Genomic DNA, 26,907 nt, shown 5'->3' on the forward strand with positions numbered 1-26,907 from the left:
AATTTTAACACCATACTAAATAAATTTTGAAAAATTTCGCCGAAATTTCGGCAAAAGTTTCGATGTAGAGACCGAAGGGAGAGGAGAGGCAGAGCATCGTCGCCGACTTGCCGGAGGGAGAGAAGAGATTCGGGGAGGGAGAGGAGGAAGAGAAGGAGATCGGGGGAGGGAAAGGGAAGGGAGAGATTCGGAGGGAAGAGAAAAACTGGAAGTGAAGGGAGATTAGAGAAGAAAAGAAAAACTGGAGAAAAAAAGTGGAAGACCACTTGCTTGAAGAAGACGAAGGCCACTGGAAGACACGAGGGAATAAGAGGAAAAGGAAGGAAAGAAAAAAAAAAAAAGAGAAAAGAAAGGAAAAGAAAAAAAAGAGAAGAAAAGGAAAGAACAAAAAAAGAAGAGAAAAGATAAAAAAAAAAATTTAGAGTCGATTGAGATTTAAAGTCTTTAGGCAATTGAAAAGAAAAAAAAATTTGAAATTTTATTTGGGGTTTGATTTGGCCATTTTGGTGTTTCGTTTAGTTGTAAACATAAATTATGAAAAAAACAATTTATTCCCTCATCGTGAAGTTTCATTTCATTAATGTTTGGTTTTCCAATTTCGAGATCGAGAATTTGTGAATTGAAATTTTAGGTAAACCGTTGTCGCCGCTGCTGTCATTGGGTTGGTTCTATTTTAACCCAATTCAACTCAATTTAACTATCGAATACCATTTCCAAGTCCCTTTGAGTAAGTTTACTACTTCCTGTTGCCACATTAATGATTTATTATTGTAATTTCATTATGTAATTATTAATTAGTGAAGTATTTTTTTAACAGTATTGTCTATAGCGCGCATTATATTCATTACATATCACATGAAACCTACTAAATAATTTAGTTTTTTTAATGTAGTAGATAATATGTTAAATAAACATATGGTAAAGTTTCACTCAAAATTTTCATATTTTAATAGTAATTTCTTTCGTTTCTGTCTAATTTTTGTCGAAAATTAAAAATCTTCAAAATTTCCATCGAAATTTCCTCAAAACCCAAAATTTTATTCCTTGGATAAACCTCATATGACAAGTTTTAGAAAGCAAAAATAGTGGGCATATTTAAAAAGCAAACATTTGGGTCCTTTTAGAATTTCCCAATTTCCTGGATTGTGGTGTTTCTGTGGGCCTGGATCGGGCCAGACCTGCTTTTAGCCCAAATATATGGAATTAAACTGCACTAGATTGGAAAGCTTCGTTCCCAATTGTAGGGTTTTAGCACTCGCATCTTTCCAATCCTAGGGTTTTAGCACCTTCAGTTCGCTCTCTCTCTCTCTCTCTCTCTCTCTCTCTCTCTCTCTCTCTCTCTGCGGAAAAAGGAACCATGAGGCAGCTGAAGTTCCACGAAAAGAAGCTGTTGAAGAAAGTGAACTTCTTGGAATGGAAGAGAGAGGGAGGTCACAGAGAAGCTAAGGTTCTGCAACGTTACCATGTCACCGGTCGCGACGATTACAAAAAGTATATATATATTTTTATTAATTTTAAGTCGTTTTAGTGTTTTATTTGTCATTCAATCTCCGAATGCTTATTATTTTTTTTTTTTTACAAATTAAAATTGGAAAATAGGTATTCGGGTGTGTGCCGGATGGTGCAGAAGCTGGTGAATATATTGAAGCAGATGAACCCAAACGACCCATATCGGATTGAAATGACTGATATGCTCTTGGAAAAACTGTGAGTTTTTCTTTCCCTCTGAAAACTGTTCTATTAGGGAATATAATACAATTGATATGCATATGGAAGCTAATTAATCTTTTTATCCAAAAAAAAGAAGCTATTAATCTTTTAAAGCTGCATAGTAAAGCCCAAAGGAAGCTATAAACTTTTTGTTAATTATTTCTTCAAGAATAAAATTTTCTCCAACTAGCATTAGGGTGTTCTTACTGGATGTTATGTGTATATGTACGGATTGTCCTAAAGAGTAGTGTTGATATCGCAATTGAGAAAGTTGACTCTCTTGTTGATATAAAGAGAGAAATTTTTGGGATTATTCCCTTGTATACTCTTTTAGAGGAACCTAAAACCAAAGTGGTTCTGGTTATAGATTGGCTTGAATATTGCATTTTCCAAATTCAATAGGTTTATGTTTGTTTTAAGATGTATGGTACAAGCACTATATGTGCAAGGGGATCCAATATTCCTGTCGTTTTTTAACTTTGATTCATAATTAAAGGGTTTATGTTGATGACAGGTACAATATCGGTGTGATACCATCCAGGCAAAGCTTGGCATTGTGTGATCGCTTATCTGTTTCATCCTTCTGTAGGTAATCATCACTTCTTCTATTACAGGAATTGCCTTCCTTATTTGTGAAGGGAAAATGTGATAGTGATTCTTATAAAACTATTCACACTACCAGCCGGGAATATGAATTTGTTTTAAGTGTTCAGAATGAGAATCCTTTCAACTTTCTCATGATGCATACCATCCACAAGGATAGGGAACAAATTTTCTTCCAAGTTTTGAGATAGATGAACCTCTCTGTTTAACTTACTGACCAAGCTCTATGTGTGTAGACGTAGGCTTTCAACTGTCCTGGTGCGGTTGAAGTTTGCCGAGCACCTGAAGGAGGCTGTCACATACATTGAGCAAGGACACATTCGAGTGGGTCCAGAGACTGTTACTGACCCAGCATTTCTTGTGACAAGGAACATGGAAGACTTTATTACATGGGTAGATTCATCAAAGATTAAGAGAAAGGTGCTGCAGTACAATGACAAGTTGGACGATTATGATGCAATGAACTGAGAAGGTCACTTATGTGCTAAGTTTAAGGTTCTCCTGGACCCCCTTTTGTTGGTAGCTGAAAAGAAGCAAATCCTTACTTGGCTTTCTAGGTCATGCGTTAAAGGTGGGTGGAGCTTATCTGCTTGTGTGAACACCTCAGAAGGGTGCTCTTGTGTGGCCAATGTGGCATTTTTTTGGCGTAATATTTACACCGTTTTGTTCTTCATGTGGAAATGTAAAATTTCTTGAAGATTTCTGATAATTACTTTTTTTAATTTTTTTAATTTTTTTTTTTTTTTATTGTGGATGATGGTAGATGGCATGTAAAATCCTTGGTAATTTGTTATTACAAATTTCCAAAGCGCGTCCTCATCATTAAGATGAAAAAGTGGCAGTGGTTACTCATAAGTCATATATCTCTTTACAACCTTGCGATGTCCCTCAACGAGATGCACGCTATATTGTATAATGCCATTTTTCTAATCACACGAGAAAAGCGCATTTTTAATGGCATTAGATAATAAGCAGTGTTAGAGATTTCAAATTTGTATTATAATTTTAAATACTAAATTATGTGTTACTATTTTGTTAATTTATACATGGTCTGCCTAAATAATTATTAATTTTATAATAAGTAAAATATTAACGTGTATTAAGAATTATAATTCAAATTTAGGGTATAAATTTGAGATTTTTAGTATTATTGTTTTTAAAAAGATATAAAATGCTTGCATATTATTTTCTTATAACATGAATAAAGAACAAGTTGATGTTAATTCTGATGTTAATGCATTGGATCATTATCTTAATTACTATAATTTTCTTTGGCATATAGCAGCTTCATTAACATGTCAAAATTAAAATTCTGCAAAATTCCTCTAAGCATTCATTGACCATCAAAGTGATTTCAAGGAGAAAAATGATTTTATTACCAAGGAGCAATATGTGTTCAACAAACTCAGACTGATGAATTTACCGAGTCTGAACCCCACCTTTTATGATCATGGGGTGGTATATAATAATGGAACACAAAAGGATAACTACTGTAGTGTCGTATAGACTAATAGAAAACCCCGCAGCAGCCAATAATACAACAAACAACACATGCCATGCCCCTCAGTTAACAATCTAATTCTCAGCCTCTCCCTGCATTGATTGCAGCACGCACAAAGTCCTCACACTGTGTAATGCCACCAGACAGCACATCAGCTAATACACCGATTATGTCAAATGCCTCCTGCAAATCACTCGCAGAACGCATCTCATCAAGCCATGAAAGCAACTCCTTCGAGAAATCCACCATCTCTCTTATGTTCAAAAGACGCTCTTTCATCACTACCTCCCAACCTTCCAAGCTTCCACAGTCATCGTCCCCTTCAGATACTGTCGAAGAAGTACCTTCTGTTCTGGCGGAGGTGGCATTTGCTGATTTTTTGACCTTGAAGCAACGCTGTAGCCGCTCAATCAAACCAGTGTAGACAAGCATTGGTCGAATGACAGACAAAAGCTCATCAGCACTTCCGATTTCTGCACTAGGACTTTGGATAGAAGTTGCCGACTCTATCCTGACTATAGGAGATGAACTGGATGATGTGCGACCTGCTGAACGACCATGAGTGTGCTGCATGTACGCATGGTATATTCCACGCTGCAGGAAGGCACGGCGGTGCTGCAACCAGGATTCATGAGATTCTGAGAGAAGTGAATTCACCATCATAAATTGGACAGTTTCTTCAGATCCCATAGAAGGTTGTCTTTCAGGAGTGGAAGGTCTAGAATCTAGCGCAGAAGATGTTAAATATGTTGACACGGACTTGGCCATCGTATGAGGCTGAGATGGGCTTCCCTGCTCAAGAAGGTGACGAGCCATTTGGATCATGAAAGGAAGAAATCTGGAGTTGCTTTCTCTTCCACCACCTCTGCATTCTGCACTAAATGATGCCCCTGTCGCAAATCGAGCTAGCATCTACATTACAAAAGATTTCATAAATATTAGGTCCAGGCTTGTAATGCACAACAACATCATGGTAGAAAGGCATGGCTGTTCCTAAGTAGCCAACTCTAGCAACTAACTCATACTCATGCTACAAGCAAGCATCATCACAAGTCAATCAATTAATTTAAGATATTGAGTAGCTCTCGTGATATCATAATTCTAAATCAAAATTTTGACATCTTTTCAAAAGATAATTTACCATCCAAAGCATGATTGTGATATTCCAAAATAATCCATCTACTGTAATATTTTATCATGCAAAAGTATTAATTAGGTTTGTGACAAACAGTATACACTAATCATTTTGTTAGCCCACTCTTCTAAACATAAAGCAAATGCAATACATAAGGGAAAAAAACGAAATTCACAACAAAAAGGTTAAGTAACAAGAAAGAAGAAAATGGAAGAAAGTGTTATACCAGAACAATGTCATAAGTCAGCAGCCGAAGACGACTTCCATCAGCACGTCCAAGAGCATTAAGGTTGTCCCAATACTGGTCAACATGGCGAATATACGGTGATAAAGGAACAGATGGACCTCTCACAGGGAACAAAGAATTGCAAAGAGATTCATTGTTTCTAAGAGTTGCTCCTTCCCACTCTTTCTTTGGATTCTTCAGAGCAGCATCTGCTCTCTTGGCCTCCTGATGACACTGGAAATGAATAACGTTGAAATAACTAACAGTTGTATAAACACACTCCCCACGAGCACTCCCAGATGTCCCTGCACCTAAATTCACTCGCTTGCTATAAGAGTAAACACCAAGTAAATCAGTAGGCCTCAAACTGTAACCCTCTCGGCAGACCATGCACGCTAACCCATCCTCCTCCTCCTCCTCCACATCTTCCAAACCTTCAAGTAGTGGTCGAGCAACAATAATACGCTCACCACCATCTGAAGCTAGCTCTTGCCGCATTCCAAGTCCCTGAATTTACAGAGAAGAAAGGAACTCAGTTTCACCACTACTAATTAGTTCTACTTCATTTTTCCAATACTACTTACAGTGGAGGATCAAATGGGATAAGAACTGCAAATGGACTGAATGCTATCTTAATCTTTAGTAAAAGGATCTCTAAGCTAACTTTGCACCACCTCTTAAAATTAAAAATATTTTATATTGCTTTCATTCTCTGACCCTATAGAAAATTAAACTCCAGTTTTAAGTTAAGAATAACAGAGGAAGAAGATCCCTATTATACAACATTGCAAAGAAACATATCAACAACAATCTACAAAATTTAGAACACAAGGAAACACAATCTGTCATGTTCATATATATATATATATATATCTAAAAATTAAATGCAAGAAACAGAAAATTCTACAAAAAACATTTTAAAGTTTAAATCAGTGGCACCTGCTTTCATACTTCAAAGATAAACTGGAAAAAAGAAAAGATTAAGTAATTGGAAATTACCTGAAGCAATTCTTCCCTCTTCCTTAAGGCTCTACGCCTCATTTCATCTCTGGTGGCATGTCTCAACCTCCGAACCTTGTCCTCCAAAAACCCATCTCCTTTTCCCTCCTTATTTGAAAGTGTGTCCAACAAGTTTTCAGCCCTCGCTCCTATCTCACTTTCCCCTGAGACCCCTTCCAAAGCATGAAGCAAAGGTAAAATCCCTCCCTCATCAATACACTTTTGAGTGGCCAAATGTCCTGTTGATAAACCCCTCAACATAGACAATATCAGTGGGACAGATGGCAGTTTTAAACCCATCACCCATTCTTCACTTGATTTAAAGCCGGCCTGTCCTGCTACTGAAAAACTATCCCTCAGATGTGTAACTGCAACACCGGTAATACCTCTCTCAAGAATAATGTCTTTCAATCTCTCTCCACAGGAACTTGTTTTAAGAGACTCAGAAACTCTAACAAAATTTTCCAATGTGAACCTCTGCTTGGCAGCTTGCTGGGCAATGCTCTCATCTTTTGGGTTCTCTTCATGTTCTTTCTGCAGCCGATCATATTCTCTCCAGTCTTGCAAGGGAGGGCTGAAGTGCTGGATAAGTGCTTCCATGGCAGCAGGTTCACCATATGTCAAGTAGGGCAAGATTCTTGCAACCATCTCAGTGTTCCTCTGCTGTTTGTTTGATTTCTTAAGGCCCAAAGGATGAGATAATCTCTCCAGAAACATGAGGACTATTTTCTTGGCCTGTTCACCTGTCTCTTCGCTAGTGACAGTAAGAGCACTCTGTGTGATGCTAATATTGTCACTTTCATTAGCTTCCAGTGTCAGACTCTCAACAATCAGAAGTATGCCTTCAGCTGGCTCCATGGCATCCACAGAGAAGGCATGTCTAGCAGTTTCAAGAAGTAGACCTAAAGCTCCTAACCTCAGCAAGGCCCGTCTATTCTCTCTTATTTTGCAACAATGCATGAGGAGATTTAGAACAGCTACCAACTGCTCTTGGTTGGACTTGAAATCATCCCGCAAATGCTGAACATACAAACTAGAAGTCAGATATTACAACAATGGGTGGGAACAAGTTCCCCTTGCTGAACAAAGAAATGAAAAAAAAAAAAAAAAAACGATGAGAAGGAAGAAAACTTGTCTCTGTAGCAAAAAAAAAATTTATATCAAAAGGTAAATCCTGGAAGTGAAAATCTAACTGAAGGAGTGTAAATATAAGTGCAGGTTAACCATCTAAGGCACAAAATAACTGCAGATCCAACAACCACCCCCCAAAAAAAAATTCCATTAGTGGCTTATACAATCTATTTCCTATGTGATAGAATTTTAAATCCACATACTGGAGGAGTTATATATGTTGCTCAAATACTTCATTGTGTTTCTGAAATGTATTATGGCAATATAGAGGGATAAAATTGATTCATTAAAAAATAGAATTCTTCAAGAGTCAGGAGACTATTAGACAGTGTATGTAATGGCCACAAAAAAAAAACAGACAGTGTATGTGAAATATGCAACATACCTGGATCATGCTCAATATAATTTCTAGCCCACCATATTCGCGAACAGCACCTGAAATGGCAAACTCAACCTCCGGATCTTGAGATTCCTCTCTATCTTCTTCCAATTCTTTAATCATAGGCTCAGTTGCTTCACCATCTAATCCCTGGAAATTGTACCCAAAAAGAAAATATACATAATGCATCAAACAGATCTCAAGATACAAACGAAAATAATATGTAGAGAAGTCATAGAATAAATACATTACAGATAAATGATATAAGGCTCCATTTGGATGAAAATAAAAAAATTGAAATAAGGGATTTGATTTCAATATCAAGATTAAGTTGGCTGAAATATTATATAAAGCACCTATCTCTTGATCTTAGTTAAAGACATGGATAACTCAAACTTATCTACAAAATGAACTCGAAATGTCTACGTAATGCAAGCCATCTCAAATTTATGCAACAGGTAATTTGTTAGAGAACGAACTTTGTTTTGCTATGGAATTTTAGAAGTCAGTGTTGTTAAGAGTTTCATTTACGCAGTTTGAGTTGGCTGACCAAAACTCTTCAGTTCAAATATTGATATCTGAATGGAGCACAATGGTGATCCTTTTGTCATTTGGAACCACCATATTGTTGTGTTTTTTGTCTCGTCGGAAATTTTTGGAGGAAGCTACAGGTCTGGCCGAGAGCAGTAGGGAGACTGGGCAGTGGAGTAGTTTGGTGTTTCCCTAGTGGGGTACGATTTTGGAAGACAAATAGGACTTGTGCAGGACTTTCCTAGTGTGGGAAGGAGTTCTAAAGGGTTTTCCTTGTGTACAAGGGAATAGAATTAGCTAATAGGTAGATAACCTAATTCTATTAGGATTAGGAATCCATATTGTAATTGGTAAGTCTATGCTCTATAAATAGGCTGCTGCAAGTCTCATAGAAAAATAAGTATAGCTAGAGACTTCTAGGGAAGAAACTCAAAGGGAGACTCGGGTTAGAGACTCAAGGGTGAGTGACTCCAAGGGAAGGGTTTTTCAAGAGGGAAAAACACAAGAGAGCTATTTGTGCAAGAGAGAAGAGAGCGGCTGCGAGTTGGGTAGTCTAGGGTTTCAATAAGTTCTTGTACTCTTATTCTATACATAGTGCAGCTGTGATTCTCTAAGGATCACACGGGGACGTAGGCAAAGTTCGCCGAACCTCGATAACAAATCTTGTGTTCTTTGTGTTTACTTTTGCTGCCATATTGTGTGTTGTTTGCTATATCTGTTTTAACTCTAGAATACATCAAGGACAAGATCACAGGGGGTGTTAATTCACTACACATATGCTTATCATTAAACAAACTTTTACACAGGAATAATTAGATGACAACAGCTAAAACAAACCTGAAGCCGATAGGTCACTGTCATAGGTGGAGAGTCTCTAGCTGATGGAACAGCACTAGGAGAGAGCAATGTAGTATTAGCCATGACGTTTGAAGATTGATTTGACTTCTTCCAGACTTGCTCGTAGACTTGAGCTATGCTCAAATCAAGAGAGATAATATTCCCAGCAACTAGCAATTCCATCCCAAAGTCATCTTCAAGAAGACCTAACAGATCCAACTGATGGCAAATTTTATTCTTAACATCCCGCATCAATGGACCAATCTCAGCACTAGAATAGGGATTCTTTGTCATAGATCCCCTGATAAACTCTTCTTGTGTATGTGCCTTGTTTAGAATCAGCAGATACACCGGCTCTGGTTTTGATGGGCAGATCAGATTGCAGAGCTGCTCCAGAATAAACTGTACAATGACACATAGGTTGGTATTAAAAAAAACAATGCTTACATGTAATTTACAAAAGAAAAGACAAACATAATAAATGTGAAAACACATGTAAAATGAGAGGGAAAAATAACTCATAGAAACCATGCAGATAACACAAGTAAGGACAATCTATACATAAGGAAAGATTAATTATATGAACCAGATAATAAGGTGACACTATATCCCTTGATGGGTTCTCTTGATCAACTGATCTAAAAGCATCATTTACAAAATAGTACAGAACATATAACATTAAGTTTATCATCCATACCAGAGAAGTTCGTCCTTTTCTCTCGTCTCCATGGTTCTGAAAACCACAGATACAGGCACGAATAAACTGCCGTTTATTTTCACGGCTTTCAAGCAGAAGGCTATCTAGAAGATCTTTTAGAAGCCGATTGCAATCACTGATTAACTTCGTCTTCTGAACTACTAAGCCGCGAATAACAATAAGAGCCTCAAGAATTTCTGAGAGCAAATTGTCTCGCATGAATCTGGCATCACGATAAATTAAGTAAGATATGAAGAATTAAATCAGTTGACAAATAAGACAAAATAGAACAGATATCAATCATACCTGGATCTAATATTTGGTACCTCCAAAAATTTACCAAGCAGCTCTATAAGTTTGTGAAGAATGAATCCTTGTGAAATGTCAATATGCAGGCTCCTTTCTAAAGACTCAACATTGCCCACTTCTTGAGTAATTAGTTTACAAATTGTAGATAGACATCCTCGCACAGTCAAGAACAGACGAGCATCTTCTGAATCTATCATCAAGAAAAGTGACTCAAAATATTCTGCAGCACTTTCACCAGCAGAAAGAGTTGCCGGTAACAAAGACACTAACAAGTTCAATAACCGAAATCGTCTTGATGTACTTTGGGCACAGAGCAGACTTATCAACATGCACATCTCTGACCTTATGGATTGTGAGCACGCACTAAGAACAAGTTCTGTAACCCATGACCCTAGCTCAAATGCTGATAAGTCATTCTTAGCTGTCTTACTAGCACGCCTCTTCCATCTGAGTGCGTATTTGAGAGCAAGGAATTCTTGTCTTTGAGGTCGAGTTCGCTGGCTACCACCTTTAACAGCCTGGGACACTTTGTACTGCCTTCTAACAAAATCAAGGTATGATGCTCCCTTCTCCCACTCGGTATAACTTAATAATTGAATATCCTGAGTCTTTTGAGATGCATCCCAGTTTTTATCTAATGATTCTGGAGCAGACTTGCTCCCACTTCCAAGGCCACCCAAAGATCCTGACATATTTGAATTACTTTCATCCTTGATCTGTGAACTGGTAGTAACCTTTCCTGTGGTAGGCTCTTTATCTGGAACATCGGGTTTTGGAGGAGTACATGCCTGAGATATAATCCTCAGACAAGGAAGAATAACGTGCTCAGAAATGGCAGGATGCTTAGCACCCAATTTGATAGAAGAAAATAACAGCTGAAAAACAACACGCAATCTTGATTCCCAAAATTCATCAGCAAGAGAACATACTTCTGACAGCAATGACAACTCTTCACGGGTGGCCAAAGCAATGTCCATGGAGCGATGATGTTCAAGACAGTACATCACCTTTTTCTGTATTAAGCTGTTCAACTCAGTCACTGCATTTACATCACCCTCAGAAAATGCACAAAGAACTGCCCTAGCTTGGACACGGGCCGTTTTAGGACCTTGATGAATGTTATTTTCAAATAGTTCAGTTAAGATGCCAGCAGCAACAAGTTGTCTCTTGGAATTTGGATGCTTTGACAGCACCTGTAATATCTCAAGACACTGTGTCACAAATGTAGAAGCACAGCCATAGCAATTATTTGGAGACCTGGAAACCACAAATCTTGAAGCAGCCACTCCATTATCAGAGTGTTTCTGGTGCAAATAATTCATCAAAACCCGGCGTAACCCTTGAAGTGTCTGAACACTTTTGCTGACAGAATCAAAAGCTGCTTTGCACTTCTCACCGTATAGAACACCGAGAAGAGCTATTTTACGGTTGATCTTACATGCAGGACCAGGTAAGGAGACCATCATTTGCTGCACAGAATCCTTCTGTTGCGAGTCTATTTCATTCTCACCAACACTAGACACAATCTTAAGGAGAGGCTTCTTGAATCCTAAAAGTTGCTGATACCTCCTATGAGCATTTTCTGATTCAGTTTCTATAGCAGCCAATCCTCTCTTCATATCTTCATCATTCTCCATGTCATCAAAAGTAAAACTCGGCTTTGCCATGAAATTGAATTCAAATCTACCATATTTACTATACCCACACTCATTGCATAAAAAGGAATCAAGATTTTCATAGTTGATGTTGCGGCACTGCCTGCATTGATATGCATTTTCATGGCAATTGCCACATATACCATGCTTATCAGTGACAGGTCGACTGCAGCGTGGGCATTGCAATGGTTCAAGAGACAAAGCCTGAAGATTTTCGTAAAAGGAATCGAGCTCAATCATGAAGTTACAAGCTGTTATTGGAATGGGGAAGTCCACTTTTAGTTCAGTTTGATTGAAAGTAAGATGACAACTCTTGGCACGTTTCCACAGAGACCAATTATTTTTCAACTCGGACAAGTCAGCCACAGGCCGATTATTGTAATACAGGTTCAAAACTTTCACTGATTTAGACTTCCTCGCATCATGAACATTCATGGTCACAGTCTGAATGGTATAACTCCCAGTGCATTTCACTATGATGCGGTTGTCAGTGAATTTAGTTTCAGATTTCAGACTTTCTAGCTTCATCCTGCTGTATGGCACCTCAGGAGAGCTGCAGGCAACACAAGGCTCACTCTCAAGATAGTACCCATCAAACTCAACTAGTCCACTTAAAGTGTTGTATATGCGGGAATTTGGATGATTAGCTAAAAGCTCATTTTGTGAATGAAGTGTCTCAAAGATGCATCTAATCACATCAGGGTTTAAGCATCTATCCACAAGTTCACTGCTCTGTTGCTTTGGGCTGATATCTGGTACTTTGCCCAACAACCATGTGACAAGTTCAGTATACTCAACAATATTTTGACCATACATTGGTAGACACTTTACTTTCTGCAAGAGAACCATCAGCATAGTTTCCTTGAATGACTGCTTTGCATGATGCCAGACACCATAAAGAACACACTTGGCCTCTGCACGCACAGAGCTAAAATTCCATTCCAGCAAAAAGCAATCAATGAATTGCTTCAAGACATCTCCACCCTTGTCAGTGAAGATATCTATCACTGACTCCATATCCAGATAGGACTTCTCCGAACCGGATTCATTTCCTTCTTCACTTTTCTTCTTCTTTTTGGGATCCTGAGATTGCACCCCTGATTTGTTTGAATTTATACCTGGATCCACAGCTTCATTTTTCTGTAATGAATGACCAATATCCTTTCCTGTGTAAAAGGATAGATTCAAAAGCTTCAAAATCTGAATAACTGACTCTTCTCCAAGATAGAACACTCCATTAATCAAGAATGGTAAAAAGTCCAAATGCCTCAAACAGTACTTCTGCCAATTCCGAGGCCGTGCTGCAGCTACTTCAGCCATAGTAGATAGGCACTTGACTATCTTAACACTTCTCTCATAAGACAAAGGATTTTGAAACCCACCAGATTTGTTTACATGTTTGAAAAGTTTTTTCATCTCACTTGAGAACTGCCAAGAGTCTCGCACACTATAATAGTGAGTTTTGCTTCCACAGAGATGGAGGAAAAGCCTCCTTGCATATCTTCTCACAAAAGTTGTGTGAGGATTGTTAATGTAACTGCAGAGAACATCTTGATATCCATCTAGCTTCAGATCCTTGCCAGATGAGATCTTTGAAACCTTCTCTTTCTCCCCAGTTTTGTCTTGCTTTTCTGGTCTAACCAACGTGTATACCAGCCGGAAGGTATTCTCCAACAGCAACCTATGGTAGTCGACAAAAATATCTGTCCGATGGCCTTTTGCATATGAGTCTGAAAAGAAGGGAGAGAAATTACCAGCCACTACATCCCTTCGAACTGACAATAGAGCTCCACAGCCAGAACCAGGCCCAACATTTTCATAATTAACAGAAGGGGACTTAAAAACATGCACTAGCTGCTGCAATATATCCATTAGGTAATTGACAACAGACTGTTGCCTAAGAGAATTGCAAGCTCGAAGCAGCTGGGATGCAAAGTCGCTTTTCTCTTGATCATAAAAGGAAGCTGAAGCAACAACTGAGGTGGAGGTCGAAATCTGGATGACACTTTTATCATGAGTGTCTGTTGTCCCACTAGCTTTTGGCATGGAACTATCACTGCCAGGCTGGTGCCAGTTTCGTAGCATCAAGGTGAAGAACATGAATATAAGGATTGCAACTTCCCCAAAAGGAGAGCGGACTTTGGCAACAAAAGGTTGGTTAAGATTAAGCTCATCCAAAAACCATTTAATTAGTTTCTCTAAATCTAAGCTTTCAGGCTTTGAGATGTCTATAAAAGGTCCACCAACAGCAGATGACAATCTGTAGAAGAGTTGCATAACAGGAATCGCCCGGACCCCAGATGTTGATTGCATCCATCCTTTTAATTGTTCGAGAAGCTCCGAGAGAATTAGGGAATTCAAAGCCCGTTTTGAATCAGAAATTGAAACGGGATCATTCACTGAAGCAGAAAACTCTCCAGATTCATTGGGCTCCAGGACATGAATTGATGGAGCAGAACTCTGGATCCTGGCATCTGCAGTTACTGGCAATATGCTTGAATCACTTACATCATCTGGTGCGAAGTGGAACTCATTGCCATCTCCCCCTAATGATTCCACTTCAATGGGTATTGCTGTCATTGGATGATCTCTAGAGTGTGGTGGAGGAAGACGGTCTGCATCCAGTACTTCATAGCATGCCTCACACAGATCAAAATCAGGACAAATAGTACAATGCCATCGCCGTCTAAGTATAGGAACAGTGGTGCAACCATCACAACAGTATTGAACAGATGAAGTGATTGAATCTTCTTCAATCATGACTTGGGCGTTTCCACCAGTTGTGTCAGCATGCACAGGAGCAGATACTGCATTTTCTGCAGCATCATCTGTGGCCAACATAGTTTGCTTTGGAAATGGAACTTGAAGCAACCTTGAAGATATAGCCAAGCTGAAAAGGAATGGTAGTACTCGTGAAGAACAGAAAAAATTGAACAAAAATGAAATCGCAATGAAGTGAATACTACTACTACTACAACTACTACTATAATAATAATAATAATAATAATAATAATAATTTACTACCTGGTTGATGTCTGAACAGCCTCATTGGAGGAAAGGAGAAGCTTTTTGAATAATACAACAGCAGGTCCAACAGAGTGTACTCCTGTATCCTTTCCATGTAAAGCCAGGCATTCAGCATAACAATAAATGAGTTCTACAGAAGATATGACAATGTTGTTCATTGTTTGTGTGTCAAGCTGCTCCAACTCCAAAATTCCCCACAGAACTTGAATAAGCCCATCCACAACTTCAGAACCTACATCAGGGATGGGAATCACAGCTTCTTTAAGTGAAAATAAAATTAATCAGAGATGCAGAATAAGTGCAGCAACCCAGGATAACAAAATGGTCCTCCATATAAAACACAACATTTTTTACATAAACTAATGACACCACTAAAAAAATTGCATCCCTTCTTTCACCCAACACTTAGAAAGGATCAAAAAGTATCAAGATTAAAAAAAGAAAAAACCTAAACTGTATAAATGAACTCATAATACTACACAAAAGATTATATCCTTTTTTCTTCAAATAAGAATTTCAAAGATAACAATCAGCTCCTGTGTGTACAGAAATTAATAAATTTATCACCAGGAAAATGCCACAGGAACATCTTAGAACACCCCAGCCAGGCATAGGAAAAAATCAAAATATTATTAACATGGAAAATTAACCGTGCTGTTAATTAGAATGTCAGAAAAATTGAAGAGCAATACAGCATGAACTGATGCATAATATAAGAGGAAAAACAAAAATTCATTCAACCATCTAAATGATTTATGCACAAGAAAAAACAAATGAAATCATGCAAAATAAACTTAACTGAAATCCAACAGAAATGCTCTATCAGAAATCACAAAAAAAAAACTATAAAAAAAAACAATAAACTGTATGTAAATTAGACAGTTAAATGTTCTAAGTTCTAACTAGGTTGCAAGAATAAACAATAAACTGTACCACCACTGTCACCCAGATAAACATGAACAGACAACAGCTAGCTACCACCAATCGCACGGAATGCAGGGCATGGTAAGAAACATTTTAAATTGATAAAATGAACATACAGCAAGGAAAAGCAACTCAGCATTATCTATGTTCAGTAAGTTGAGACATTCTGGCAGTGAGAGTCGGTCTGTTTGAGGTAAAAGAGTACTATTATGAAGATCTGGTTCCTCCTACTTAAGGAACAAATACCACATGCAAAACAAGAGAATAAATTTTTAAACATGTATACAATCTGGTGCTTCAGAGAATGTAAAACTACCATTCATCTCTAAGAAAGTAGCCAGATTAGAGCGGCGGTGCAATGCAATCTTAGATACTGCACGCATCTGGGCTGTAAACTCTTCAACCATCCATGGTCCTGCAGTACCACCAACCCCAAGCCTTGAAGAGAGTACAGAGGTCGATTTCACCACCCCAAGAAGCCGCATGGTGTCCTTAACCTAAGGATAAGATGTCAATTACTGATTAAACAACAGATATCTTCATTTACTTGTGTGCAAATAAGGACGCTTCTGCACACAAGAAAAATTGCTAATGTATCATATCAATCAACTTACATGGTAGTATATGTCTTTTTTGGGGAACACCGCCTGCAGGACACAGCAAGCTGCAGCCTGCAACAAGGGCTCTCGATCACTCTCAAATATTTTTTCTAGTAACTGCTTGCACCTGAGTTTTCTCAGTTCCGGATTTACTTCCTCAACTCTTGAGCAACCTCGGGACCTACACAATGAATAAATCCTGGATAGAAGCTTAAGACCATCTGCTATGACCTGCTCCTGTACAGGAGCAGACTGCATTGACCGGCGTTTTTTCCCAGTTCCTGCAAGCAAGGAATTACAGCCTAGCACACGAGCTTCCATATCCAGTATAGCATCCATTTTCTCTTTCCAACCAAATTCATCTTTAGCTCTACCATAAACTTCAAGACAATCAATTCTAGGCAAAGTAGATCCATTAAAGGTTGGTCCAACAGAGATTGTAAATTCTTCATCAGCAAGGAGTGACTCAGCAACTGTAAATGGTATATCAAACCAAGACCGCATGCCGTCGTCTAATTTAATCACCCTATGGAAAATTGTAATATCAGAAGGTATATGGTTTGCTGATGTATTGCCAACATGCACACGAAACCCAACCATGATGATATCGGGGTTTGAATTGAAGACAGATATCTGAGAGAAAAAAAAATGTTAAAACCATAGAACTTTTAAGTTATAGATGAAAGCAATTTTATTAGATTATATGCAACTTCCAACAATCCAGCAGAAAACAGAAAGAGGATCAAGAACAAGCTGATTACAAACATTCCAAAAAACGGGACAAAAACATCGATATAAAATAAAATGCGACTTGAGTAATTATCATGCTTTTTTCTTTGATCGGTCATCACTGACACCATCTACCCTTTTAAAGATGAACAAGAAGCCCATCTGAGCACAGTCTACTACAAACGCTAACAAGCAATACAATCAAGTATGAACCCACAAGTACCATTAGAAATTCAGAACCATGAGCTCAATCACTTAGACCAAGCATTATTGCTTAGAACATCAAACAAATTGTTAGCCCCAGCAGCAGGTGTTTGAATCCACTACGGCTACCCATTATATTTAACACCCCAAAAGGTAGGATTGACATAAAATGTAGTATAATGCTTCCCAGGTTCCTGTTAAATAAAGATTTAGCCTTTTTCACTTAGAATAACCCTATTTCCCAGCGCAACTCCAAAAATTACACATGACTACACTGCCCAATCATCAACATTGTCACCAGCACACTGTTGTTACATTTAACAATACCACGTAAGCATCTATTGAGCAATGTGATGCAGAATATCATTTTTTCATGGAAACATCTATGCTAACCACCACTTCAAAATTTCTTGGGAGGCCAAATAGCATGATTGATGGTATACAAGTATGGAGCACCATCAGACGCATGAAAAATCATAATTTGTAGACAATCAAGGAACAAAAAATACAAATGCAATTTCTGCAAATTTTTTGTTCCCGTATGATGGTGAGACATAATGAAAAATCATCCAGGTGAGATTTCTACACAGGCGTCATGAGATTTAATTTCATTTTCAGTCATTGCAATTTAATTCCCAAAGTATACCACATTTAAGTCCTGATCGACCCTAAACTCTTTGGTAAAAAATAATCCTAAACCAACATTGTTTAGCATCTACAGCCATAAATGAACAATAAAAAAAAGGAATCAAGTTACTTTCGTTGGGGTACCATCTACAGCCACCTAGTTTTAACTTTCAATCATTATTTCAAACCCCATCCTCCATGTTACTCCATAACAATCAAAAAAGCAAAAGAAAGCATGTCCAATCTATAGAATTAAGGTTAGACACTAAAGTATGCCATAAATGTAAGTGACTAGACCCTTACAACGATTACCTTAAATCCTGTAGGGCTTGGGCTTTCTAGAAAGCCATCCTCAGATGCCAAGCTCTGCTTGGCCCCTTCAGAATCACCATTTCTGATGGCATCACCACCAAGTTTCACATCTGCTGTTATGCACACTGTTTTCTCGAAGAAATCAAGTGGAAATTCAGGGTTAACACTGGCATACGCCTTATTGCAGAGAATACCGGAGCCCAATTTTTTGACTTTTTCTGCTGTTTCACTAGCACCAGCGTCGACTCCCATTGGGACGTGTGAGTATATCTGAAGGCTACCATCGTCATGTAAAACAAGACAGTGAATCTTATCTTTGGATAAAGGCTTATAAGCAGTTACTCCAACTAAAGGTGAAGTTGAACCCACTGCATGTCGCAAGTTCTGTGCATATAACTCATGTGCTCCCATTGATACAGCAATGGCAGAGTTAACTTTTATACTTGAGAAACAAACAAATAACCCACTGCCAGCCAGCAATTCCTTCCAACGATGAAGTCCAGCAGACCGCAGTTTACCATCTTGTTCCTCCTCATATATAGTAGATAGCTCACTTAGGGATGTGGCATCGAGGCTTAGCCGACCTACCAAAGTAGTGCCATCTTGATAGGATACGAAAAGTAATTTGTACACTGACGAGAAGTACAAAGATGAGCCCTTGGCATCTATCTCTCTATCTTGTATCTTGATTACTTCCTTCAAAGGTGTAGCTCCCACATTACCTTCCACTGACAACTCTAGCCTGAATAGCCTTCCATGTTCTGAAAGAACAATAAGAAACATCCTTCCAAGGGATGCCACAAGAAGTGTGGCATCAACAATCATATCATCTGGCAGTGTGAAGTAGTGTATGGGACTGATGTTGTCCTGAGATAGATCATATATTTTGACAAACCTGTTGGTAACCACCATTAATTGAACCTGAGAACCTGGAACCCAGTCAACCCGTCTGATATATGCACCTTGCAGTGCCAGTTCAATGGCAAGGCGATCAGTCACTTCACCACGAGGATTCAAGGTGAGGACCTGGCAATCTTCATAGCCTGCTACTGCAAGATAATTCTCCACCACTGGATTGAAAGTAAGATGCACAATTTCAAAGCGAACAACATTCTTAGAGAGGGGCTTAACATTTGTCTTGTCGGCTGTCACAGGTGCAATGGTGGCTTGCCCAATCAACTGCCCAACATCAAATATGGCAACTTTATCACCTTCTCCAACAGCAAGTCGCCCTCGAATACTGACACTGAGCAAGGATTTGACAAGAGACCCACTAGCTAAATGTGATTTAAGTTCCTTGGCATTTGAATAGTCCGCCTTTATCTTCAGGTCTAAGGACCCACTTTTATATGCCTTCTTCAATTGCAAGAGATCAACACCAAAAGAAAGTACCTTGTCTTTACCAAGAATGATTTTATTATCTTTTGACAAGTTGGAGTCTCTTTTACTAGTTATATAAGGGAACAAAGAAGAGCAGAGCTCAAGCACCCGACCTTCAACATCAAGTTCTTCAAGCAACGGTGTGATCCCATCTTGAAGGTCTCTTGGTATGGATAGTCTGAGAGAGTTATCTATATCTGTACTAGCATCCTCATCAAGATCTGAATCACTTTCTGGCAGCTGCTCTCCATCCTCCGTAAAGGGTAAAAAGGACGGAAAATTACTAGCATTACGGACTGGGGCACTACTACTTCCAGTGAATTTGCGTGGCTTCAAGCACTGACAGTTGCTACCTCTAACGCCACCAGCTCCACAATCACAAAAGAAACGACTAGAGCGAGAATAAACAACACGATGACCACGATGACAAACTTTTGCACACACAGAGCAACAGCCTTTTGAGACAGTCAGATCACATGTATAACAGAAGTACCAGTGCTGTTCCATGAAATTGCTCCCACTAGAAGTAAATGTGCAAACCTTAGAAGCAAGGGCCCTTTCACTGTTAGTATCCTCTTCATCATCCTTATCCAGGCTAGCCACCTCACCATCAGAAGTCCCATCATCCTCATCCTCATCTACAGAAGTTGCATCACATTCAAGAGCCATGGACCCACCTTCATTAGTAGAAAGGACCAATGTCTCAGAGTTCTTCCTTGATCCTACTGGCCTTGAAGCCATAGGTCCCATACCAGGATTATTTCCAGACAGAGACTTCCCAGACGACCTTTCTGGGGTATTCCTACCAGACCCGCAATCACTCAAGACATTTCCCAAAAAGCCAAAAAGGAAATTCAGGCCCGGTAGCAGACAATCATTGCCAACCAGCTTCTCCATCAGCATTATGGTCCTCTTTAAAAGCAATTTCAGTGAAGTATCCCCCTTAGATAGTTGAACAACAAAATGGAAAAATGATTTGGCAACATGAATATCAAATTGCAAAAACGCAGAATCAAGGGAAACCAGCACAGCTTCAAAAATATGACTCTGCAGTTGTATTGATTGCAAATCAGAAGGTGAGGATACGATGCATAAAATAAAGTTCATGGTCGACTCCCTGAGAGAGACAGAACTTCCTTTTGCACTGCTAACTCCATCTGAAGCTTCTATAACACAACCCAAAAGCCTCTTCTCCAACCACTTGGAAAGCCAAAGCAAGTCCATGCTAAGAAACTTGTTTTGTATCTTCTGTTTAAGATCAGGACACAGCTCTCCAGTTAAAAGATCAACAAAAAAGCTAAGAACCTTTACATTAACTGTTTCAGCATAACAATTATGTAGAGAGTCGATTAGGACCAGTAAATCACCACGTTGCACCCTGAAAAGCTCCTTCACATGCTCTGAGACATCATCCATACCAAGATAAAATTTAAAAATATCAACCTTTGTAGGGTCTTTCCTGAGGCTATCCATCGTATCAATAGCCTTGGTGATTATACACTCATGGACACTGCTGTCACTTACTCCTCTGGTGTTGATATCCCTTAAAAATCCCTCCAGGTGCTCCAATAGAATTAAGTTGGCATAGTCTGACCCTCCCAAGCCTGCACTCAAGCTGTCATAAACAATTTCACATTTCCCATGAACGCTTTCAAAGATCCTATCAAACTTGATTGTCACTACCGTATCAAGAATTTGACGAAGAACCTCAGTCTCCAAGCAGACATTTCCTATGGCATCTTTTATTTTAAGCAGACCAACGAGAATGGAAATGATCCCTCTTATGTTAAGAATGCAAGAAAGAAGGATTCCGCTAGGAGCTTGAAGATTAATTGGGAAACCATGCAACATAGATTCCCAGGAGACCCTACACAAAATTCCTGAAGCTCTTTTATCAATAATAGCATCAAACTTTTTCAAGAGGTCAAGAAGAGACTCCGGACGAAAAGAATAAGTGCCAGTCTTTTCGATCTCATCCTGAAGGCATTTGTCAAATCCTGAATGTTTAAAAAGCAATAGTGGTGAAAACCCATCAGCATCCTTCTGGCTATTACCAAAGGTAGCAACAAAAGCTTTCTGATAAGCTCTTAAATATCTATTCAACAAAGATGAAAATGTCTTAAACAACATTGAAACTTGACCAGCATCCATTAAGGAAGCAATCAAGCCTTCAGCAAATGTGATATACTTGTTGTCCTTAGATGTGTTCTCTATCCAGTTTGAATCCACTCCTGGGACTCTATTCTTCACGCCATACCTCCAGATGCCAACATCAAACAAGGAGAGTGCCAAAGACAGCCATATTCCATTTCTCAAGAAATCCCAGCCTAATTCCTCAATGTTCTCAGGTATGTGTTCAGCATCTAAGTGCCGAAGGACACAAACTATCACTTCAGAAAAATTAGTCTTCACGCCAACAGCAGCATGGTGATCTAGAATTGAATGGCTGAAGTAAAAGAAATTTGCTATGCCAGAAATGTCAAGAGACTGTGGATCACTCCATAAAGGGAGCTCATGGTCCTTTGCACTGCCAATGGTTGGAAAATCCCAACAAAGTACAAAAATGTATCTTTCAACAATCAGATCCTCCACCACTGCAGCCTGTTTACCCTTCCAGAACCCCACAATAGATGACATGGTTGAACAGATGTCATCCCAATTCAAGCATAAGCTGTCAATATCCAGACCATCTGTAGACAGTGAAGCAGGGAGGGCCGATATATCAATCAGTTGATGAATCAAGGCACAGATATCATGCTCTTCTTCAAACCATGCACTCATTACATTCTTAAATACAATCGAGACCCAGGATGACAAATGATCATTCATGCCAAGCCGTGAACTGGAGTACGGAGCTTCCCTCAACTTGGATCGCAGATTTACCAGCAAAGATGAAGGACAAGTCTGTGGGTAAAATATCATATGACGCAGCACTAAAATCAACCTTGAAACCAGTAATGCCCAGCAAGACAAATGTGTACTGTTGAAACCTGAAATCGGAGCACCAATTGCTCTGAGAGCAGAAAATATTAAGTTCGCATGTGATGCTTTTTCCTCTTCGGACGATAAGTGAAATGCCATGAGAAGAATCTCAATATGAAAAACAGATGGAAGCGCCTCCAGAAGTTCCTTAAAGCTAGGGCATTTTAAAGAAACCGCTTTTGTTTTCTCAATAATAAAATCCACAAACCCCCTGAAAATTTGGGTTCTCAACCGGCTACCAGCCAAACCCACCCTACAGAAAAGAGTGTGCGCTAGCAAGGTAAGGGTCTGATTATTGTAAACAAAAACATCATTCTCAACATTCAAGATTTTCTCAACAAAGTACTCTTCCAGTGAATCAGATAAAGCATGGCGTGTCACAAGGTCCTGCAACAAATCAAAGCAAACTTCATGGACATGCCCAATCTTTCTCTCTTCATGTGGAAGGGAGCAGAATTCAGGACTCCTCTCTTCAGAACATCCCTGACCGTGGAGTAAGGAGAGAAAAATATCAATATGGCTTTTGCTAAGCTTGGTGCAGCTATCTTCAAAAACAGATGGATGCCATTCAGGAGAGAAGATGCACACTTTAAGAAAGCTCAACAGTTCTGTAGCAGCTTCCATTGGCATATTACTCTGGCTGGAACTAGAATTGGCAGCAACAGGTGGCTGATCATACCCATCTGTAGATCCACGGCCACTCTCAGAGAAAAGGTCTCCAAAAAGGGCTTCATCTTCATGGCAACCCACATTTTCTACTTCAGAGCTGCAAGTAGTTTTTGCACAACTAGAATATGACCTCTCCACTTTTGGCCTTAGTTTCACACCCTCGGAATGAAGGAAAAAAGTAAGATGCATCAAATTGTCCAACCACTGAGTTGAGGAAGGGAACATCATCTCCACTAAATGTTCAAATGTGTACCTGTTAAGTAAAGGAACTTTCTCAGAATGAACATGGCACGAAGGAGAATCGATAAAATTGGCACTACTGCCAATAAGTTCTGTGTCCAACTCTTTCCAATTGATAGCCCGATTAGTCTGTCTCTTAAGGTTGTGAAGGAGCATCAATATATAAACAACAATTCGAGGGAAATAAGCCAGTGGGGGCTTCAAGTTAGCAGCAGACTTGTTATATCTCCATACAGAAGAATCTAAATTGTCTAGTATGGATGCTACTACGCAGACTTGGACATTCAAGAAAACACTGCTGTTACAGAAAGTAACCCGGACAAGTTCAAGAAAGTCTTCCAATAGCAACAGAATGAGGCTCTCAGAACTACCCTCGACTGCGACTTGGCTATTTACGAACTCAAATCCAGGTCTAAACAACCCAGGCAGTGCATCAGCAAAAGAACCAACTGCTTGCACCAATGAGGCATCATATTCAATATACGGAATGTCCTTTGTGATACTTCCAAGTAGCTTCATAATCCTCAAGCTGAAGGACAGTCTCTTGCAGAAGTTTGTCCCAGCCATTTTCTCATCAAACATATCTGGGAGCACAATGAGTTCTTTGCAGAGCAAAATCAAACGTTTAATGCACCCCACGTGAGAAACTGCCCAATGCTGGGAAAGAAACACCAATTTGTTCAAATCGTGGTGGAAAGCAGGCCCACCAAACCCAGTGGTCTGTCTATCAGACTGTATGCACTCAGAAGCTAATGACATAAAAAGACGATCCACCGGTTTCTCTGCCCTTGAGCAATTGACACCTTCTCAGACACACGAAAAGTATATCATCAGTACCGAGTAATCCATGAGGCAACAACACTAGAAGCGAGCAAGTCTTGTGAAAAAAAATAATAATAATGAAAAAAATTACCTTGAGGACCACACTTAATGTGGTTATCAAACTCAATACCACAAGAACTACCGGTAACAAATGGTAACAAGTCCACCAGGCTATCTAGAGAGCAAGGTTGCAGTGAAGCTTCAGGTGCTTTATCCATTCCATCAACCAATGCTATCTCCAAAAGCTGCACCATATTATTCTGCAAAACCAAACTAACGTTAGACCACAAATAAAAATATATAGTCACTATTTACCCCCTCTCCAAACATACATAAAACATAGCAGTAGAGAACATTGAATTAAAACATTGAATATACAAAGAGAGGTAAGGATTAAAATAAAAAAACAGAAACCAACACAACAAAAAAGAAACTCATACATAAATTCACAAACCTCAGAATACATGACCCAGAAAAAAATAAATGAATAAGTAAAAGTCACTCCTTCTCTCTCTCTCTCTCTCTCTCTCTCTCTCTCCCTCCCTCCCTCAAACCACGCACAGTCATTATTAATGTTATTGATTCTCATCTATTAGACATAGTAAATTGTAGACCTCTAGCCACAAGACAGCTGAACTCATAAGATTAGAGCACACAGAGAAGCCCCAGAATGGAGTGGTAGCTAAAAAGATAATTTTCTAGAGTCAACCAAGGTGTTTCAAGGGTAAAGGAGGTGTCTAACTTCAACATTTAATATTGGTGAATCAATGAATAAAAAACCTAAAAAAATTCAGCACAAAATTTTCGAATATGAAGCAGAGAGAATATGAACCATTAAATTTGCATGCTCTCAAAAAAATATCAACACCCATACACTATGCAATAAATAATTGATATTATCATATCAGCTTTACTATAATACAAAAATCAATCATACTGCATGTATAAGAAATTAGGTCCTTTGACCATCACACAGGTAGTTTCCAGCTTCTAAGCCTTATTTGACAGCATCACACATTAAGAAATCCAATTACCAGTATTGCAATTTTTTTTTTTTTTGTGGTAAAGTGGAGCCTTCACAGCACCAGTATTGAAATTAAACGCACCAAACATGGATTTCACCAGTCACCACTCATAAAATGGACCAAGCAAAAAAGTAGTGAAATCCCTTAGAACTAAGAAGAATTTTATGTCCATAAAAAAATAAAATAAAAAGACACATAAAATTCAACAATAGTGCACTACAGTGATACAAATGAGTTTGATCACCACCATAGAAGTTAATGTAAAAATTTATATGAAACAAAGTATTCTGTTCTGTGCACCAACGATCATATAATCTGATATTAGACAATAATATAAGCATGCGAATAAGTAATTCACAGGCACTTACAAAATAATAAATAAATAAATAATCCATTTTCCAAAATACTAAAGCAGATAAGCAAAATTAACAAGTCATCCCAACATTGGTGTTAAGAAAAAAAAAATAAAAAAAAAAAACGTCAAACCTGAATATTCATGTCTTTGTCTTCGCTGTTAAATTTTGATTTCTCCAAATAGCATACAGCAAATTCCAGCGACAGTTGCACAATGGCAACAATTATTGCTTCCGCTTGCTCCACTATGCATGCAATCACAAAAAAAAAAAAAAATTAATTACATTTATTACCACAACTACAACTACAAACGATAGTCACACGAATAAAATTAGTTATAATTAAGTACTTCTAATTTGATATCGTCTACTTATTTCCTCGATATAATATTTCCGAATCAGAAACGGTAGCAACAAAAAACAGAGAACATGAAAATTCAAACGGGAAGCAAAAGGCAGCGAATTTCACGTGGAAGAAAAATAAATGAAGGCAAGTACCTGATAGAGATCGAGAGGCAGAAGCGACGGCATAAGCTAACGAATAGACAGCTTGAATTTGCGAATCGGTCCATGATTGGAGCCCTAGCTTCCCGTCTCCGGCGGCCTCAACGCCGCGTTTTAGAATCAGAAAAAGGTTCTCGAGGCCCGGCCTGATCGAGTCGGAGGAGGAGGAGGAGCGGAGCCTCTGCAAGAGATCAGTGGAAGAGATGGGCTTGTTGTCTGAGTAAATGGACTCGGCAAGTTTGGCAAAGGTCTCAGCCATGAGGAGCGAGACGATCGGGTGCGAGACAAGTGAGAGAGCTGATTGAATTAGTGCATGAGAGAGAGAGAGAGAGAGAGAGAGAGAGAGAGAGAGAGAGAGAAGAGTCTTTTGGGTCAGGACTCAGGAGTGAGGTTGAAGTGGGTTTATGGGAGAGAATAAAATGTGTTAAGGCGGTGGAGATGAATTTAGCAGCTAATGAGAAAATTTTGGGGTTAATCGGTGATTAATGGGTTTAATAAAAGCTTTGCTTTATCACCAAGCAAAAGTGATTCTTGGGTGTCTTTTGTATTTTATACTCTACTTTTGGTTTCTTTTTCTTTTTGGGAGTTAAGGGGAGGGAGATTGAACTTATTATTAATAAATCTACAGTTCTTCTAGTTAGACTAATCAACAACGGTATATCTTTGAATTTTAATATTTGTAAATTTGATATCCAATAGCCTAAGAAACAATAAAATGAAATATCTTTATTTCTTAACATGTCGCTAACGAATTTAGTGGGTTAATACGAAAACAATCACGGGTATTTAACCGCTCG

General features: G+C 38.8%; 2 protein-coding genes across 2 annotated transcripts; one reads left to right on the forward strand and one right to left on the reverse strand.

The window, feature by feature from the left end:
- The first annotated feature begins 1,251 nt into the window (after positions 1-1,251).
- On the forward strand, positions 1,252-3,254 carry LOC147288415 (Alpha-L RNA-binding motif/Ribosomal protein S4 family protein). Its single transcript, XM_086241879.1, has 4 exons — positions 1,252-1,491; positions 1,600-1,707; positions 2,225-2,299; positions 2,550-3,254. The coding sequence occupies exons 1-4, from the start codon at positions 1,358-1,360 to the stop codon at positions 2,779-2,781; spliced, it is 549 nt and encodes a 182-aa protein (XP_086098005.1). The 5' UTR covers positions 1,252-1,357; the 3' UTR covers positions 2,782-3,254.
- Positions 3,255-3,662: 408 nt separating this feature from the next.
- BIG (auxin transport protein (BIG)) lies at positions 3,663-26,449 on the reverse strand. Its single transcript, XM_086238887.1, has 14 exons — positions 26,105-26,449; positions 25,740-25,852; positions 24,320-24,488; positions 18,136-24,209; positions 16,279-16,896; positions 15,981-16,161; positions 14,738-14,972; positions 10,056-14,603; positions 9,750-9,972; positions 9,053-9,454; positions 7,691-7,834; positions 6,175-7,194; positions 5,176-5,682; positions 3,663-4,726 (listed from the first exon to the last, which is right to left on the reverse strand). The coding sequence occupies exons 1-14, from the start codon at positions 26,367-26,369 to the stop codon at positions 3,896-3,898; spliced, it is 15,330 nt and encodes a 5,109-aa protein (XP_086095013.1). The 5' UTR covers positions 26,370-26,449; the 3' UTR covers positions 3,663-3,895.
- Between the last annotated feature and the right edge of the window lie 458 nt (positions 26,450-26,907).

Source organism: Dryas octopetala, chromosome 4 (genome assembly GCF_963921425.1).
Source record: "Dryas octopetala chromosome 4, drDryOcto1.1, whole genome shotgun sequence".
Taxonomy (NCBI): Eukaryota; Viridiplantae; Streptophyta; class Magnoliopsida; order Rosales; family Rosaceae; genus Dryas; species Dryas octopetala.

What these genes read in the sequence shown, in the direction of transcription:
- LOC147288415 (XM_086241879.1), top strand. Translation starts at nt 1,358, where the DNA reads ATGAGGCAGCTGAAGTTCCACGAAAAGAAGCTGTTGAAGAAAGTGAAC. An exon ending in GGTCGCGACGATTACAAAAA is followed by an intron (nt 1,492 to 1,599) that starts GTATATATATAT and finishes ATTGGAAAATAG; the next exon opens with GTATTCGGGTGTGTGCCGGA. An exon ending in GATATGCTCTTGGAAAAACT is followed by an intron (nt 1,708 to 2,224) that starts GTGAGTTTTTCT and finishes TGTTGATGACAG; the next exon opens with GTACAATATCGGTGTGATAC.
- BIG (XM_086238887.1), bottom strand. Translation starts at nt 26,369, where the DNA reads ATGGCTGAGACCTTTGCCAAACTTGCCGAGTCCATTTACTCAGACAAC. An exon ending in CAAGCCCTACAGGATTTAAG is followed by an intron (nt 16,897 to 18,135) that starts GTAATCGTTGTA and finishes TTTTTCTCTCAG; the next exon opens with ATATCTGTCTTCAATTCAAA. An exon ending in AAAAAGACATATACTACCAT is followed by an intron (nt 16,162 to 16,278) that starts GTAAGTTGATTG and finishes TCTTATCCTTAG; the next exon opens with GTTAAGGACACCATGCGGCT.